The 17,811-nt window shown below is 38.1% G+C and overlaps 1 protein-coding gene across 8 annotated transcripts in view; it reads left to right on the forward strand.

Annotated features, from left to right (window-relative positions):
• The window catches only part of RBMS3 (RNA binding motif single stranded interacting protein 3), a 718,377-nt gene that overhangs the window by 470,857 nt on the left and 229,709 nt on the right, over positions 1-17,811 (forward strand). For all 8 annotated transcript variants that reach the window (XM_059939057.1, XM_059939054.1, XM_059939059.1 and 5 more), the window contains exon 5: positions 15,944-16,101. In XM_059939057.1, the coding sequence (XP_059795040.1) occupies positions 15,944-16,101 (158 nt within the window). The remainder of the gene's footprint in view (positions 1-15,943; positions 16,102-17,811) is intronic.

The raw sequence follows: 17,811 nt of genomic DNA on the forward strand, positions 1-17,811 counted from the left end.
TTCCTACCTGTCTTCTTTGATTTCTGATTTCCTCTATGCTAAAGCAGGCAGTTTTCACTGAATAGCTAATAAGTGAAATGCCATTACCTGTAAATAGACACATTTTGATTTAGTGTATTCTTTAATGTAAGCTTCTGAAATTCATCCAGTTACCTGTTCCCTCAAGTGCTTTATTTTATTTTGTTTCTCATTTACTTAAGAAGAAAACAGAGGCAGGCACCAAGTGAATGTGTACAGCAGCTTAGATGGGGAAAAGATACAGATATTAACCTCTATGAAGTGTCATTTAATCCTTACTGTGATAGCCTGTGATAGCAGTATCCTTCTTTTAAATGGCGAGGAGACAATCAAGGAAGTGAACTCACTAGTCCAGAATTATAGAGTGTGTGTGTTTGCATGTGCATGTGTGTGTGTGTGTATACACATAAACTTATATGTAATATAATATGTAACTGCTTCTGGATTTGAAACTAGTTCAGCCTTGGAAATCCCTGGTGGTGTTTCATTATATTGGCATCTTTCTCACTGGAGTTTGTGGAAATATTTTTAGGTTTTCATGACTTTCCTATGAGAATTTATAAATTTGGGACTTTCCATTCTATGATAATCTTTGAAATGATTATGAAAGCATATTTGAGGTCATCTGGTTGACCGGCTGATGTCACTGCCTGTGTCTGTGTCTGTGTCTATAATCGCATGGTGCCAAGGAGACCTACTGTCACTGTCTGGGGCTAATGAGGAGAAAACAAGGCAGACATAACAAGTAAATGATGCTTTTAGGCCAAATGAAAGCAGTTAGCCTAGCAAGCTGTGCTCAGATGAAGGTTTCATAGCAATTCAAATAGAGAAATTGATGGGAGAATCAGAATGTCGCATGGCAAAAATAACAGCCCATGAACTTCAAAAATACCTGCTGCAGTCAGTAGCATGTTCATGTGGCAAGTGGCAAGTTAGATTTGGCAACATAACATCCTCCATGGTATCACATTAATGTTTTAATTGTAGTGGTCATGCAACTTTGCTTTTATGCAATTTTAAAGTGCCCTTGATTTACTAGTTGTATTGGAGCTATAAACAGAGGTATATCAATATACCTCATTGATTAAATGTTTGCACATATTTAAGTTCTCCTTAATAAATATAACCAAATCAACACTGGGAGTCTATTAGGTATATTTATATAAACCATATAATGATACATAGTGATAGATATGTAATAACAGTATTTTTACACCACACACACGCACACACACACACATATATATATATATAATTGTTTTTTCCACTTTAAAGGGGTTGATACCAGGGTATCTCAAGTTTGGCATGACAGATACTGTCTTTCACAGACCATTCTTTGTTGCAGAGGGCTTTCCTCTGTGTGATGGGATACCAATATCAGCTTCCTCACTGCAGTTGTGGCAAATAAAAATGTTTCCAGATATTGCCAGATGTCTCCTGATGGGCAACATTGCCTCGTTTCAGAATCAGTGATCCATGCATTACTCATCTACAGTGACCACTGCCTTGTCCCATGCTGTGTCTGAGGTTACAAACTCTCAACAGCATCAACTCCGTGCCTGCAAATGAGGGAAGGGTCCTGATGGTGCATATGTGGGCTACACTATGGGGAGGAAACCTACCAGGGTCATGGAGAGATGGTGGTGTTGGCAAAGAATTATGTCTGCCTTGAAAGAGATTTTATCTAGCTCTTCTTTTATGCTCTATTGTTTCTAGATTCTTGAGATCCAGTTTGAATCTCCATCTTCATTCTCTCTGTTCAATCACCTAGGCAAACATTTTACAAAATCCTTTTCTTGGAGACCAGGAGCTAGGAGTATACATGTGAGCCAAACAGATGGGCACTGTACAGGGTGTTGTTAATTATAAGAATCACATTGTATTAGGGGAAACAAATGCTGAATTCCACGTTTTTTGTTCTTTCTACCTTCAGGGAGTGCAGTTTGAATGCAAGACAAAGAATGTATACTGTCTTATATTTCTTTTGTAAGGTGAAGTACTTATGATAGATATTTTTTTTTTGGATTTTAGCTATCAAGATTAATAGCTTGTTTATTTTATTTTTACAGCCACTTAACTTTCATTTTCAAATAATTTCAAAGTTACCAGAAAAAAAAAGTTGCAAAAGTCGCATAACACCTTCCACCCAGATTTTCCACATATTAAACATTTTCCACATTTGCTCTATCATTTTCTCTATAAATATATACATAATAATATTATTATTCTAAAATATTTGAGACAAAGTTACAGATTTGATGCCCTGTTATCCTTAAATACTGCAGTTGTACTTCCTAATAACAAGAACATTCATACACAGTAAAATGATCAAAATCAGAAAATTAACCTCAATACACTAAAAATGTCTAATCTAACGTCCCACTAATGTCCTTTATAATAAGCAAGCATTTTATCCGGGCAGGAGCTAGGATTCAATCCAGCATCAGTCCCTACATGGACTTGTCACGTCTCTTTAGTGTCCTTCAAGCTATGGTGCTTCTTCAGTATTTCTTCATCATTTCTTCATTTTTGAAGATTAAAGGCCGATTATTGTACATTGAATGTCCCTCAACTTGGGTCTGTCTGATGTTTTCCAATGAGTGGGTTCAACTTTTCACTGTTGGAAGGGAGGCTACAGAGCAGTCCTGTCCTTCTGGTGCATCACACAGGGGGCGGGGTGGGCAGGACCTGATGTCCACCTGCTTCATGCTGGTGATGCGACTCTGATCAAAAGATGTTGTCAGCAAGGTATCTCCATGGAAAAGTTACTATTTCCCTCTTGTAATTAGTAACCTTTGGGGGAAAGTTCTTTGAGACTATGTACAGTTCCTAGTTCTCATCAAATTTTCACTCACTTGTTTTGACATACACTGATCGTTCTTGCGTAAGTCAATTATTATTATTATTGTTACCAAGTAGTGATTTTGTAATTCCAACATTCCTTCCACAGTCTTAGTTTGCATCCTACTTTAAAGATACCTCATTTATTTAGTTAATCACTTACATAAGAAGAGTCTCATGGAAGCAACCAAAATGTCCATCAACGGATGAATGGATAAGGAAGACGTGGTACATATATGCAATGGAGCAATGGAGTGTTACTCAGCCATAGAAAGGAATGAAATAATGCCATTTGCAGCAACATGGATGGACCTAGAGATGATCATACTAAGTGAAGTAAGCCAGTCAGAGAAAGATAAGTATCATATGATACTGCTTATATGTGGAATCTAAAAAAAAATGATACAAACGAACTTATATCCAAAACAGAAATAGACACACAGACAAAGAAAACAAACTTATGGTTACCAAAGGGGAAAGGGGGAGGGATAAATTGGGAGTCTGGGATTAACAGATACACACTACTATATATAAAATAGATAATCAATAATGACCTACTGTATAGCACAGGGGCCTCTACTCAATACTCTGTAATAACCTACATGGGAAAAGAATCTAAAAATGAATATATGTGTGTGTGTGTGTGTGTGTGTGTGTGTGTGTGTGTGTGTGTGTGTCTGTATCCCTAACCCTAACCCTAACTGTTATATATATCTGAATCACTTTGCTCTACACCTGAAACTAACACAGCATTGTAAATCAACTGTACTTCAATTAAAAAAAGAGTCTCATAGATTCTTATTTTATGGGTTAAATCCTAACATTTCGAATATTTATTCCGGAATGTTTTAAATAGAGCTCTAACAAGGTAAAGATAAATGATGGCTATAAACTTGCTACTCTTTTCTCTTCTCTTCCACGCACCATATGAGCTAACTTTGCAGTCCTATTCAGGTGTTAGGGTCATCCAGCAGAAGAAGCCACTGTCTCAAAGGGTGGGTGACAGTTCTGCCTCAGTGATTCATTGAAGTGGAGCTGGAGGAGCACAAGTCACTTTCTCCTTGGAAGCCTGGAGCATGTTATTGTTCTTAACTGTGCTGAGAATGCCAGTGACTCTAAAGCTGGGGGAAAAGACGCTTAATGAGTTTCAGCCTGTTAATGTACTGCAGGTTCCCAATTGTATGAATTTAAGAAGCTTAGCAATTTGGTATCTTCTGAATAATAACATTTATTTTATACTCTAAATACTCCTGGGGAAGTCTGAATAACATTGCAGCTTCTTTGGTGTAATAGCTTTGGTGGGCTAATTGACTTCAACCATGGGATTGCGCCTTAAAAAAAAAAAAAAACACAGTTTTGATTAATGAGCCTAGTAATAAATCATTAATCTTTTTAGCTCATAAATGATAGGAACAGTGCTCTGCAATATATTTCTAGATTTCCCCCCTGTAATATATTTCTAGATTCTCCTGCTGATCCAATGGCCACATTTTAAGGATCTTATCATCCGTTTAATATGTTCACCTCCATGTAATTTAATATAATATCTAGTAAGTTTGCACCTATGAGGAATGCAATGGGACAGATTCTAAATAGCAATAATCGGGACTTCCCTGGCAGTCCAGTGGTTAAGACTTAGCCATACAATATAGGAGGTGCAGGTCCGATCCCTGGTCAGGGAGCTAAGATCCCATATGCCTTGGGGCCAAAAAAACAAAGAAAACATAAAACAGAAGCAATATTGTAACAAATTCAATAAAGACTTTAAAAATGGCCCACATTGGGCTTCCCTGGTGGCGCAGTGGTTGAGAATCTGCCTGCCAATGCAGGGGACACGAGTTTGAGCTGGGAAGATCCCATATGCCGCGGAGCAACTAGGCCCGTGAGCCACAATTACTGAGTCTGCGCGTCTGGAGCCTGTGCTCCGCAACAAGAGAGGCCGCGATAGTGAGAGGCCCGCGCACCGCGATGAAGAGTGGCCCCCACTTGCTGCAACTAGAGAAAGCCCTCGCACAGAAACGAAGACCCAACACACCCATAAATAATAAATAAATTTTTTAAAAAAATGGTCCACATTAAAAAATCTAAAATAAATAAATAAATAAATAAATAGCAATAATTGCTCTTTTATGAACATGACTTACATTTAGTTAGTAACTGTCCTTCTGCAATGTCCTAAATTTCTTTATTTCTATAATTACTCATAATTATAGAAAAGATAATGAGTTACTGATCTTCTCCTATGTGTCTGGAACTCCATTAAATTTTTAGTATATTGTGTCATTGAATTCTCATAATAACTCTCTGAAGTAAATAGTATTATTTCCCCTTTACAGTTCAGGAAATTTGCTGAAAAATGATAACTAGTTAATGTCATAGAACTGGTAAATGCCAGAGTCACCATGTCACTATCTGTTTACAGATTATTCCTACCCAACATTTTCTGGAGGTTTATAAATAAATTTGTTTTTTGTATTTTTTTTTTTTTGTTAAAATTGAAATATACAAATAGTTGAACCCACATTGAAAATTTTGGTTGTCTTAAGGCTTAATATATCCTAAGGGGTTATATATTTCAAGAATTAATTTTCGTGTTCATAACATAGCTGAGACACCATTTAGAAATAATTTAGACTGTCTCATCACCACATTGAAGAAAATAGAATTTCAAGCTATGGACAGTAAGAGCATAGGAGGCAGATGTCTACATCCTTGCCTGCACTAATGTGTTTGCTAATGAGAAATAGCTTTTATTGGTGAAATTTAGTCGTAAACTAGCCACGAGGCCAAACTCTCTGTGGCAGGTGAGAATCATGGCCCATCATGTCTCTGTTGTCAGGATTTAGCTCAGTGGCTGGTATAGACTAGAGGATTAAATGTTTGATGAGTGAGTGAATGAATGGTCAATAGTATAAAAAATAAGAGGATGATCCATTTAGCATAGTGGCTTGAGTCAAGATATGTAAATCCACAAGTGGCTTTGACTGGGATCAGTATTGTGACCCTGTGGGCCCCCAGTTGCTCAGGTGGGCTGGCAAAGAGCCCAGGACTCCTGTAAACAGAACTGGGGGAAAATGGAGATGCATGCATGCTTTTCTCATCAATCTTCCAGGAAGTCCTGGTGACATCATTTAACTCGATGTTGAGTCACATTAAGAATAAGACTTATCTCTTTCCTACTGGTGAGTTTTAAGAAAATTGCAATTAATACACATGCCAAATAAAAGCTGGCATTGGTGATGGAAGTTATGCTTTTCAAAGGTAAGGTGGTTTATCTCATTTGAACATCTACAACCTACTGTGCACCTCTTGTTTGCTATTTCTCTACCAAGGTCATGATGTTAATACCAGAAATGCAAGAAGTGAAGCAAACTGGTAGCACCCAGTTGGCTTCCTTCTCCCACCTGCTTCATTCCTGCATTGATAGATCAGTTTTCATGGTGGTACACCATGTGTTTCATGGTGAAACACACACACACAAACACACACACACACACACACACATTTTCTCCAAGCTAATGTTAAGGATCGTAGGCCACCACATGTTCTGCAGCCTTTTCCAGCTCTCTTCAGAAAGGCTAGGATTAAATAAACCTAGGATATGCCATCCTTCACTTAGACTGACAGGATTTAAATGTATAGCTGAATTTGTTTTCTAAAAAAAAGGTGCTGGTGTAGAGCTGACTGTGTCCTCTTTCTCTATTCCATGTGAAATATGCATGGTTTTACAAAGCCCGTTTCCTGTGAAATTGACATTGGACAATTTAGGAATAAAAGTGGGTTTAAGCAGAACAGCAATGCAACTTCATATATAAAGCTGTAATTTTTCACTTTCTGTATATGCAGCATATGCGTTTTAAATGTATCCTTATGTAATAGAGGTTAGAGGAAAACTAGCCAGGTGTGTTTTTCTTAGCAACTTGAGAAATTTTTATTGTGCCAGCCTTGAAAACAAAACTTAACTTTGGGTCTTTTGCGAACTCATTCCCTCAGTAGGATGAAGGGATTTCCATTCTTCGAAAGGTGAATTGTGCTTCCAGGTAGGTTTACACGCTGAACACCTGTAGGAATCCAGCCACTGTTGGCTGCTTCCCCTTGATCTACCAGAAAAAGTTGTGAGCCACCCATTAAACACACTGTGTTATGTTGAAATCTCAGGTCTCCGAATCAAATAGATCGGGATTTGAATTCTCATTGGATTTAACAGCTGTGTGACCTTGGACGATTGCATATCTTCTTATAACCTCAGCTTTCTCACATGTAAAATAAGGACATTGACCATATCTATCTCAAGGGCTGTTTTAAGGAATAGAACCATAATGAATTTAAATAATTTTAAAGCCTTGTGTGTGGCACACAGTAAGCTTAAAATAAATATTAGATAATATTGTGCTATACAGTGCTAATAATATGAGTCCTATATAACAACAAGTAAGTTATATGACTTGATAATAATACTAACCCTATGTAGCAATGAATATTTTTGTATGACTATGTCCTGTGCAATATTTTGGACATACTTTTGTTACCAAGTCCAAGCTTGTACTGCTCACCTCAGGACAGGCCAATAAATCGAGATGAGTTGTTGGAGCAAAGAATAGTGACTTTATTTGGAAAGTCAGAGGACTGAGAAGACGGTGCACTTGTGTCCCAAAGAACCATCCCTGAGTTAGAATTCAGGCTTCTTTTATACTAAAAGGGGAGGGGGTGTGGTTGGTTGTTGCAAACTTCTTGGTGCCGGAATCCTTTGCTCTTGCTGCTGTTCACGTTGATCTGGTCATGATATTCCTGTAAACCTCCAATAAAACCAAGGTAATTCTCTGTTCTGCAACTTTTTATCTCTGTATGAATGGAAAGTGATATACCTTTAAAGGTCAGAACCTTAAGAATGGACTATCCTGTATATATCAGGCTACAGGTAACATTTTTAACTTGTAGCAAAAGCAATAGCATACAAAGGTCAAAGTAAAAGAAACAGATCCAATATGGAGTCTGATTTGTTCTTCGCTATTACACTTATACTAAAAAATTTCTTGTGGTTTCACACAGAAATTCAAATTTAACAGGATGTTCTGTATTTTATCAGGCTGCCCTACTCTCAAGGGATATAGTGTTTGCCACCCAAGTTGTGTTGCACAACTCCAGGAGTTACCATTGGTGCTGGGCTCTGGTGTATCATTGACATAGAACACAATGGGAATGGTTGCCCTTGAGTGGAATTCTTTGTCCCTAATATCTTTATACCTCACTCAGTGACACATTTGTGTGTGTTCCCAATATGCCTGTGAGCCTCAGCAAGTCTATGCTGTCATATTCTGGGCAGAAGACATGGAAATGGTTTGCATCTGTTCTGTCTTTGTACGTGTTGTGATGATTATTCCAGAAGAAGTTAATAGGGTGCCATAGCAAATGTATGGCCATGTTCATGCCGTTTCCAGAATTCCAGTTGTTTGAGGGAGAATTGTGGTCATTGTCAACGAATCAAGTGACAACTTTGTATCCCAGAGCTCATGGCAGGGAGAGCCCCTTCGGAGAGGTGAATGAGACTGAGGAAAGGGGATGAGATTTGTTTACAATATTGAGTTTGTTTCTCTATGGTTTTGTTTCCTGTTCGCACTTTTGACCATCAGGACCCTGAGTACAAAACCATATGTCTTTGTGTTATAGCAGTACATTACAATAAAACTATAGAGAGATCTCAATATTGTAAAATGTTAATTTAGCATTTTCTCACAGGAGAAACCATCCCATCAGGTGATACTGGGCTGAGCTCATGAGGTCATATGGAGGGAGAAGTCAAGGAGAGCCAGGATCCCACCTGGCCACCTGGCCCAGGACCACAGGTAACTCTAATTCAGTCATGGAGACTCAAGGGGCTCATAACACTTCACTGCTCATCTCAACCCAAGCGCTGCTTTAAGCCAGCCCTGCCTTAAAGAATAACACACACAACCCAGGGTTCAGGTTGTCCTGAGCACTAGAAACAGTTTCTCTTTCTTTGCTGAGTGTGTTATACAGAATTACCCCCACCACCACCAATTAAACTTGCGGATGAGAACGCCAGTTGCCAGTGCTGTGCTTACATGGAATCTGAAACAATGAAATCCTTCTTTTAAAACATGTGTTCCTTAGGGAAGTTGTTCTTATTGGTTCTTATTTTAGGGAAATTGTTCTTATTGGTGCCGTGGGAGGAAAAACTGGTAGAGGCTCTCCTCTGACTCCATCAATATGTGAAATCAGGGGAAGAGAAATCACCTTCTCGCTTTTAGCGGAGGGAGAAGACAGTTGAAAACAGGGGGCAACCTCCTTCATTGCTTAGCAAATAAGACAGAGGACACATTTATTGGGCACCATTTAAGGGTGAAAGCCTGCTTCTTGGCAGTCTTTCTTTATTTTCCCTCTAATGGTCTTTAATGCATTACCTCAAATGAATGCTTCTAGAGCCCCCATCGTAAGGGAAGGCTCTGGCTCTCTCTTTTTACCCGGTCCAAGGCCGTGACTTTGTAGCTAGGGAACACAGAGGTCCAACTGTGAAGGTCAGAGCTGAGCATATGCCCGTATATATTTATGGCAAAACAGATTTGAAAAAAATTAACACACTGTATTAGTTAGGGTTCTCCAGAGAAACAACCAGTAAGGGGTGTGTGTGTGTGTGTGTGTGTGTGTGTGTGTGTGTGTGTGTGAAGAGCTTTATGTCCTGGAATCTGCCAGATTATGCAGGCTGACAAGTCCCAAGATCTGAGGTCAGCAAACTAGAGACCAAAGAAGAATCAGTGTTTCAGTTTGAGTCCAAAGGCAGGAAAGAAACAATGCCCCAGCTTGAAGGCCATCAAGTTTAACTCAGGGGAGGATCAGCCTTTTTCAGATCTTCAACTGACTGGATGAGGCCCACTCACATTAGAGAGGGCAATCTATTTTACTCAGTCAATGGATGAGTTTAAATGTTAAAGTCATCCAGGAAACACCCTCACAGGTAGATCCAGTATAATGCTTGACCAGGATCCTGAGCATCCTGTGGCTCAGTCCAGGTGGCAAATAAAACTAATCACCACACACGTGTATGGTACTAAAGCAAGTATGTCCAGAATGGCCGGCTTCCTCCAGATCTCACCTAGAGGAGCTGTAACTCCTAGAGCCATGCAACAAGCGTGCTGATGATGTTACTAGAAGAGTAAGAACATCTGTGTACAAAGTTAGTGTTCAACTAATTCTAAAACCTCCGATGCCTTTATGGCAGCTTATTAATGCAGGAGGCTCTAACTCTCTGCTTCTGTTTTCGGGGAGAAGTAAAACATTTCGTTTTTATTATTATTAATTTTTAAATTGCTACAGCATTTAAAATAGGCTATCCCATTAAAAAACAACTGTGCCTTTGTTTCCCCATTGATTTTCCTTTCTACTGGTGATATCCATGGACCAGCAGTATTTATAGGCAATCCCCAGAGTTGGTATACTGTAGTAGAAAGGGTATTAGATCAAGAGTCAAAAAATATCACTTCCGATGTCATTTATTCACTTACTCGCCATGGGATTTTTGTATCCCTCTTAAGATCTTAGAACCAATTTTCTCATTGGTAGAGAGGGGGTTAATAACTCTTGCCCTATCTACTGCCTAGAGTTATGATAAAGGGCCATACAAAATAAAATAAATGTCCCTGAAACACCTTAAATACTGTAAAACTCTGCTGCATGTAAGGAAATATTATTATCTTCGGTCTATATGAACATCCCCTTCAATTTGTTTTTAAAGTATTATAGTCACGACGTTGCTTTAGAGTTGTTTCAAACATCTTCAGGATATTTTGTCACCACTGCTCAGGACAATTCATCCTGAGACAGCTTTGTCCACCTAACAGTTAAAAGTGACTATAAATTGATTACACATAATTTTGTGATTTAATAAAAACTTGATAGTATGTAAAGTAAGCAAAAACTAATAACTTAGAAAGACCCATAGTGTAATATATTATCGTGGAAAAAAATAGGAACTAGTCCCCTAAAACAGTGTTAAAATTTGGTCCACCAAATGGTACTTGTTCACAAGGAAATACACACAGAAATAGAGAGTAAGCATTTAAAACCTTTTATAACAAGTTCACATTAGCATGACATTTAATCCAAATGTAATTTTGGTTTGTTTAATGTAGTAATAAAAAATTGCAACTTGCATTTTGTATGTCTCTTAATTTTTTCTATCAACTTTGAAAAATGTAAATATTTTGCAAATATTGGTTTGTGACAGATTGGAAATAAAAATGGTCCCCACCACAGGTGGCTTGAGAAACATTGCTCTAAAATTCCTAATGCCAATAACTACTTCCTGAATATTTAAATATAATTTCATAAAGCATGAGTGTTGTCAGATTGAGTGTTGAAATCTTCTTCAAAGGTAGTTACCTTTTCCAGAATCATGCATATATAATAGTCATAATGTGTATCCAAAAAACACAGCCCCAGACATAACCTTTGATCTATATATGAGCTATATATGAGCAATAATTTTGCCCTCCATTTGTATTTATTTGCTAAGCTTCCTTGAAATGTTCTGACATTGTCTTCAACTGTAATAAAGCAAATGAGTACCAATAAACCTAACACTAAAAATCTGAGAAAAGGGCTTCCCTGGTGGCGCAGTGGTTGAGAATCTGCCTGCCATTGCAGGGGACACGGGTTCGAGCCCTGGTCTGGGAAGATCCCACATGCCACGGAGCAACTAGGCCCGTGAGCCACAACTACTGAGCCCGCGCGTCTGGAGCTTGTGCTCCGCAACGAGAGGCCGCGACAGTGAGAGGCCCGCGCACCGCAATGAAGAATGGCCCCCACTTGCCACAACTTGAGAAAGCCCACGCACAGAAACGAAGACCCAACACAGCCAAAAATAAATAAATAAATAAATAATTAATTTAAAAAAAAAAAATCTGAGAAAAATGAAGTCATTTCAGGAAAAAAAAAATTTTATATTCTTACGTAAAATGACAAGGTCTCTGCTCCCATTAACGATGGAGAGGGTACTGTTCTAACTTTTTCACAATCTTTTGACAGAACTAAGTAATAAATCAAGAAATCCCCATACAGATGAAAAGATACAGAAACAGAGCAAAATGGAGGAGTTATTTATGGTGAGATGGTCAATTAAATGTAATAGATGTATGAATTGTAGTCATACACTTTTACAGACTAGCATACACTGCAGAGTATTCACTCAGTTGATGGTGTGTGAAATGCTGACTAAGGCTAGGAATCCTTATTTTTTTGTAGCCTTACCTCTGTAACTAAAGCTACTTCATGAATAAGCAAAAGTGAATAAAATAAGGGATTCAGAGATATTTATTCTTGCATGTACAAATATTCCTTTGAACCACAGTTTGCCATCTGTTATTCATTGATGTTTAGGAGGAAAGGCAGTGTTAAGGACTGGGAAGAACATTGGACCTGGTATGAAAGGATATGTGTTCTATTTCTAGCCTGTTACTATTTAGCTGAGTGGCCTTGAGTAAGTCATAAGCACTATTTTAGCTTGTTTTCATTTTTGTTTTTCCCATCTGTTAAATATCAGATTGGACAAGATGCTCCTTTAGGTCCATTCTGGAGCTAAAAGATCGTGAAAATTTAAGTTAAAAAAAAAAAAAAGATTTAAAAAAGATTCTAGATTGCAGATATCACATGAGTTATTTTTCTGCAAATTTAAAAGGCACATTCTTCTAGGTTCATAGTGTCAAAGAACCTTTTGAAAGAGCCCATCTATTTACATAAATCTGGTACATAAATATAAAACTGAAAGTAAAAATATAAATGCATATATTATTTTAAAGTTCATTCTATGCAGAAATTAAATTCTATTGTCATCAACAAATATGTTCAAGACTTATATTGTATTTCAAAGGAGAGAATTACTTAATGAATAACACTGCCCAAACGCTGTATTCTTTCTGTAAATACAAATTAAGGAATGACACTCTCCAATTCTGTACTGTCTCTGTGAATACAGATTAAGGAGTTGGCCTTGCTGTTTGAATTTGGATTCAGAAAATAGCTACTGGGCAATCTCTTGTTTATTAAGCTCCGTATGTTAATTACACACCATTTTGAGAAGTTGCAGTGCATTCTATACTTGTGGAATTTGGAAATGGATTTGAATCAGGATACACTGGTGTACTGCTACTTAGATCTGTACACTATGCTTCACTAGTGAGATGGGTTGCTTATGGTTGTTTAGCCTCATTAAGGATGAAGGTATACAGAATGTTGGGCAAATGCCAACCCATTCATGGGACTGCCATGTTCTGCAGCCCACTCTCTGGGTTAAGCAGGAACTCCCACTGGAACTTGAGTTGATCTAGGGTATAAGCTCCAGAAATCACATCATAGGAAAGTTTTTCTTCTCTCAACTCTTTCTCAATTCTGATTTTTCAGAGGAAAAAGACTCTGTCTGGTCCTAGTGTGCTTAATAACTCTCTTAATTACGAATCTCATTTGTAACTAAGAGAGGGTCAACCACCAGGATCACAATCTTCTGCGAACAAACAGTATCTAATATAATATAATCACGTGAATTTGTTGCCAATTTTGATAGTAACCTACTTATGCCAAGTGATACTGGCTTTTTAGCTATGGTAGCAACATAATGTTATCATTTACAATGGATTTACTTAAACCCAAAGATATTTTGATTTAAAGCAAACTTTTAAGGACTTCCCTGGTGGCACAGTGGTTAAAAATCTGCGTGCCAATGCAGGGGACACAGTTAGATCCCTGGTCCAGGAAGATCCCACATGCCATGGAGAAACTAAGCCCATGTACTCAGCACAACTACTGATCCTGTGCTCTAGAGCCCACACACCACAACTACTGAAGCCCGCCCACCTAGAGCCCATGCTCCGCAACAAGAGAAGCCACCACATTGAGAAGCCCGTGCATCACAAAGAAGAGTAGCCCCCACTCGCTGCAACTAGAGAAAACCTGCACACAGCAACAGACCCAACATAGCCAAAATAAATAAATTTTAAAAAATTAATTAATTAATAAAAAAGAAAACTTTTAAGTAAATAAAATTATAGTACATGGCTGGCAAATTTTCTAAGATGATATGCAAATGATTGAAGCTTGGGAAACATTGGGCTACTGGAAAAATACACTGAGATGGAAGATAGAAAGTCTGACTAAATTTAATTTGAACCCTGTCACTAATTATTAGATTGTCCTCGGTGAGATGATGAATTTTTCATGCCTCCACTTCCTCATTATCCAATAAGTATGATGATATTTGCTTAGCTACCTTTGGAATGATGATGTGAAGATTAAAATTAAAGGATGGGTAGTAAAATAATATAAAGTCAAAAGTCATATATACATAGGTTTGTTATTATGTATCTGAAACACCACTTTTTCTTTTCTTTTAGGTTTTTTTTTTCTTTTTTCATCACCCTAGCAGTTGGGCAGGGGATCATGTCCACTTAGGAAAAAAATAATATCATCTCTGTTTTCTCTCTAGGATCATGCCATTAATTAGCGGGGTGTTTGTGTGTGTGTGTCTGTGTGTGTATGTGTGTGTGTGTGTGTGTGTCTGTGTGTGTGTGTCTGTGTGTGTGTGTGAGAGAGAGAGAGAGAGAGACTACAATTGTACCGTTTCTACATATACACTATTCCCAAATACTAAAACTGTGTTGTCTTTTCCTGATTGATTACCTGTTTATTTGCACTGTTTTTCGTGGTGATCAAAAAGTTTGAAAACTAAACTATGTTTCAAAAAGAACCTAATAATAGATCTTATTCATCTCAAAGCTTAATAAAAATATTATGGCCTGTCTGAATATTTAGAGCTGTTAAAAGTAATGGAGCTTAGTTTCATGCCAAAACTATTTCTTGATCTGTAATAATATTTGGAATTTTGTTTATTGTATTTTTCGTTTTGCTTAAAACCTCAAATTTGCTACAGAATATATCATCTCTTCACAAAAGATATTTTACTATTACATAATGTCATTTCCTATAGACTTCAGAATTGCTTTTTCCAATTTAATCATGTTTCTTCTTGAAGTTAAAGTTGTTGTGTTGGTTAAAATATAATGGTTCATTTAAATATGGGATCTATTTTGATATTAATGATTAATCATGTCAGGCTTTTGTCTGTGCTTTATTTTGAGACATGCATACAACTAAGTTCCAACCTATTAATTCATTGTGTGAAATAGAAGATATTCATGCACTGAGAAATAATGCTAGCAGTTGTTGTTTGATTTCCCATTCTATTAAGCCAAGCTTATTTAAGCACTTCTGCTTCATAATCTCATTCATATATAAATATTTAACTGTGGTCTATGGCAGTGATTGCCAAACTTGAGCGGTCATCAGACTCACCTGGAGGGCTTGTCAAAACACAGATCACTTGGCCCACCCTCAAGTTTCTGATTCCAAGATGGGGCCTAAGAATTTGCATTTCTAGAAAGTTCCCCATTGATGCTGAGGCTGATGATAAATGCTGTCCTAGGACCACACTTCTTTTCTCCCCATTGGTGCAGTGGAAGGCACTATAGCAAGACAGGGAAGCCCGTGGACTTTGGTGATACCCCCAGGTTTCAGCCCTGGCTTTGACACTTAAGAGCTGTATAACTTAGACCAAGTTAGGGATCAATTTTGTCCACTGTAAAGTAGTAACAATTATATGTACTGGGACTATTGAATGAAATAATGTATATCAAGTGTTTAAAGCAATGCCTAGCATGTTATGAACACTCACTAAATGCAACATTAGTAACTAGTGGTGACAGTAGTTAGAGTGGTAATAGAACCACTAGTTATGGTCATAGAATATACATACTTACCTTAGTTCAACTGCAATAAAAGTTTATTAGACTTTTCTAAGGAAGGCTAGACAGAAAGTTTGGTTTTCACTGATGACATTGCTTCTACGAGAAGCATTCTGGAAAGAAGGAATTCAGTGAAAAGAAATACCACCCTTACTGAAAGAACTTCCAAGAGCATGCTAGAGATTGGAATCTAGATGGCAGTGTAAGCAAAATGTATAAATTTGTGCAATGTTTCTCAATATTCAGAACTTAGTGCATGTGTTTCTTTTTTCCCTTAGCAACAAGAGCAAGACCCAACAAACCTATATATCTCAAATCTCCCCATTTCTATGGATGAACAGGAGCTTGAGACTATGTTGAAACCATTTGGACATGTCATTTCCACAAGGATACTAAGAGATGCTAATGGAGTCAGCAGAGGCGTTGGCTTTGCCAGGTAAAATACCTGCTCTTTCCTTGTATTCCCTTTAATTCCATCCCTTTCTAGCACTACAATAGTGCTGGAATATAGAATATTCAAAGAAAAGTAGCTTATCAAACTGACTGTATCTTTGCTTTGAGTCAGAGAATTCCAGTGTAACTAGAAATATGTTGTTCTTGCTAAAATCTGTACATAGAATGTTTATATCTGTCTCAAGTTGTAATGGTATGCATAACCCCTTCCCAGTCCTCTCTATGCCTGTAGATCAACAAAATCAGATGCTGTCAGTTTCCACTAGGGATAGTAAATGCCCAGCACCCCAGAGCTAAAGATCCCATGGGGTGAACGAAGCATCCACATGTTTTAATATTGATTTCTAAAGAGCAAGATGGTAGTATTTCTCAGTCAGGGCAAGAGAGAAGAGAGGAAAGATTTCCAGAAACAGGAACTGTTGGGTAGTCGCAAGGAACTCAGAAATCTAAGGGGAGGTGAAGAGGGCATTTGCATTTAAGAGGCCCTGGCTGTGTGTTTTTGATGTTTTAAACAAAACAGAAAAGAACAAATTGCACTTTTCTCATAATTGGGAAAAGATGAGTAGTTTTCTTTTTAACTTTAAGAGAATGTTTATGAAAGAGGATCTCAGCCAGGAATGGAGTTAAAATGGTGGTACCTGCTGTGCTTTCATGAAGAAACAAAGTTAAGGAAACTACAGGGAAAACGAAACTGCTCAATAACAAAGAAGAAAAGGAAAAGCTGTGTCCCCACGGCTGGGTGTGTTTATGCGTCTTGAGGTCTTGAGCCGACTCAACATGAATGAATGGATGGATGTTAATGTCATCTGGAAGGCAGCCCCTTGCAGGCAGGTGTTTCCCCCTATGGGGAACCCTGCCATCATTGGAAAAACCATCCCAAACCAACCTCTGGGAACCCACTTGGAAAGATATGAAAATGCAGTGATTAACTGATCTCTAACTTGACTTCCTTGAGGTCATGGACCATGTCTTAAATTTCTTTTTATTCCCCACAATGTTCTACACATACTAGACCGGGAGACGTATGCAGGATACAGGTCTGAAGATTTGAAGAGAAGTCAGCAGAATGAAAAACATCTCCCAGACTTGAATGTATGCATGAGGCATTCAAGTTTTCAGAACATTGTTAACTGTTGATTGTCATGGTCAAGGCAGAGCTAATTGCACCACCTGGGTCTCTGAAATTTGCCAACTTAGTCATTCTTGGAGACTGTACAGCCTGCTATTGGAGGCCTAGCCAGTGCAGGAGGCACTAAATGCCTGCCGTGCTCCACTTCACACTGCGTGTACACGCCTTTGTCTCAGCACCCACCTCCTGCCCCGCAAAACCTCTCTCTAACAAATTAGTTTCTCCTTCATTTATGCTCCTGCTGAGAAAGGAACATGTTTCAAATTCATCAAGAGTACACATTTTCTAAGAAGATCTGTGTTTTGTTTTTTAAACAAAAGATTTTTGGTACAAAGTATCGATATATTTGTTTGCTCAGGCTGCCATAACAGAATTCAACAGACTGGGTGGCTTTAAACGACAGACATTTATTTTCTCCCAGTTCTAGAGGCTAGAAGTCCAAGATCAAGGTGGCAGTAGGTTTGGTTTCCTCTCTGTGTCTTGTAGGTGGCCTTCTTTTCCCATATCTTCACATGGTCTGCCCTTTGTGTTTGCTCCTAATCTCTTCTTAAAAGGGCGTCAGTC

The sequence above is a fragment of the Balaenoptera ricei genome, chromosome 11, assembly GCF_028023285.1.
Source record: "Balaenoptera ricei isolate mBalRic1 chromosome 11, mBalRic1.hap2, whole genome shotgun sequence".
NCBI classification, from domain to species: domain Eukaryota; kingdom Metazoa; phylum Chordata; class Mammalia; order Artiodactyla; family Balaenopteridae; genus Balaenoptera; species Balaenoptera ricei.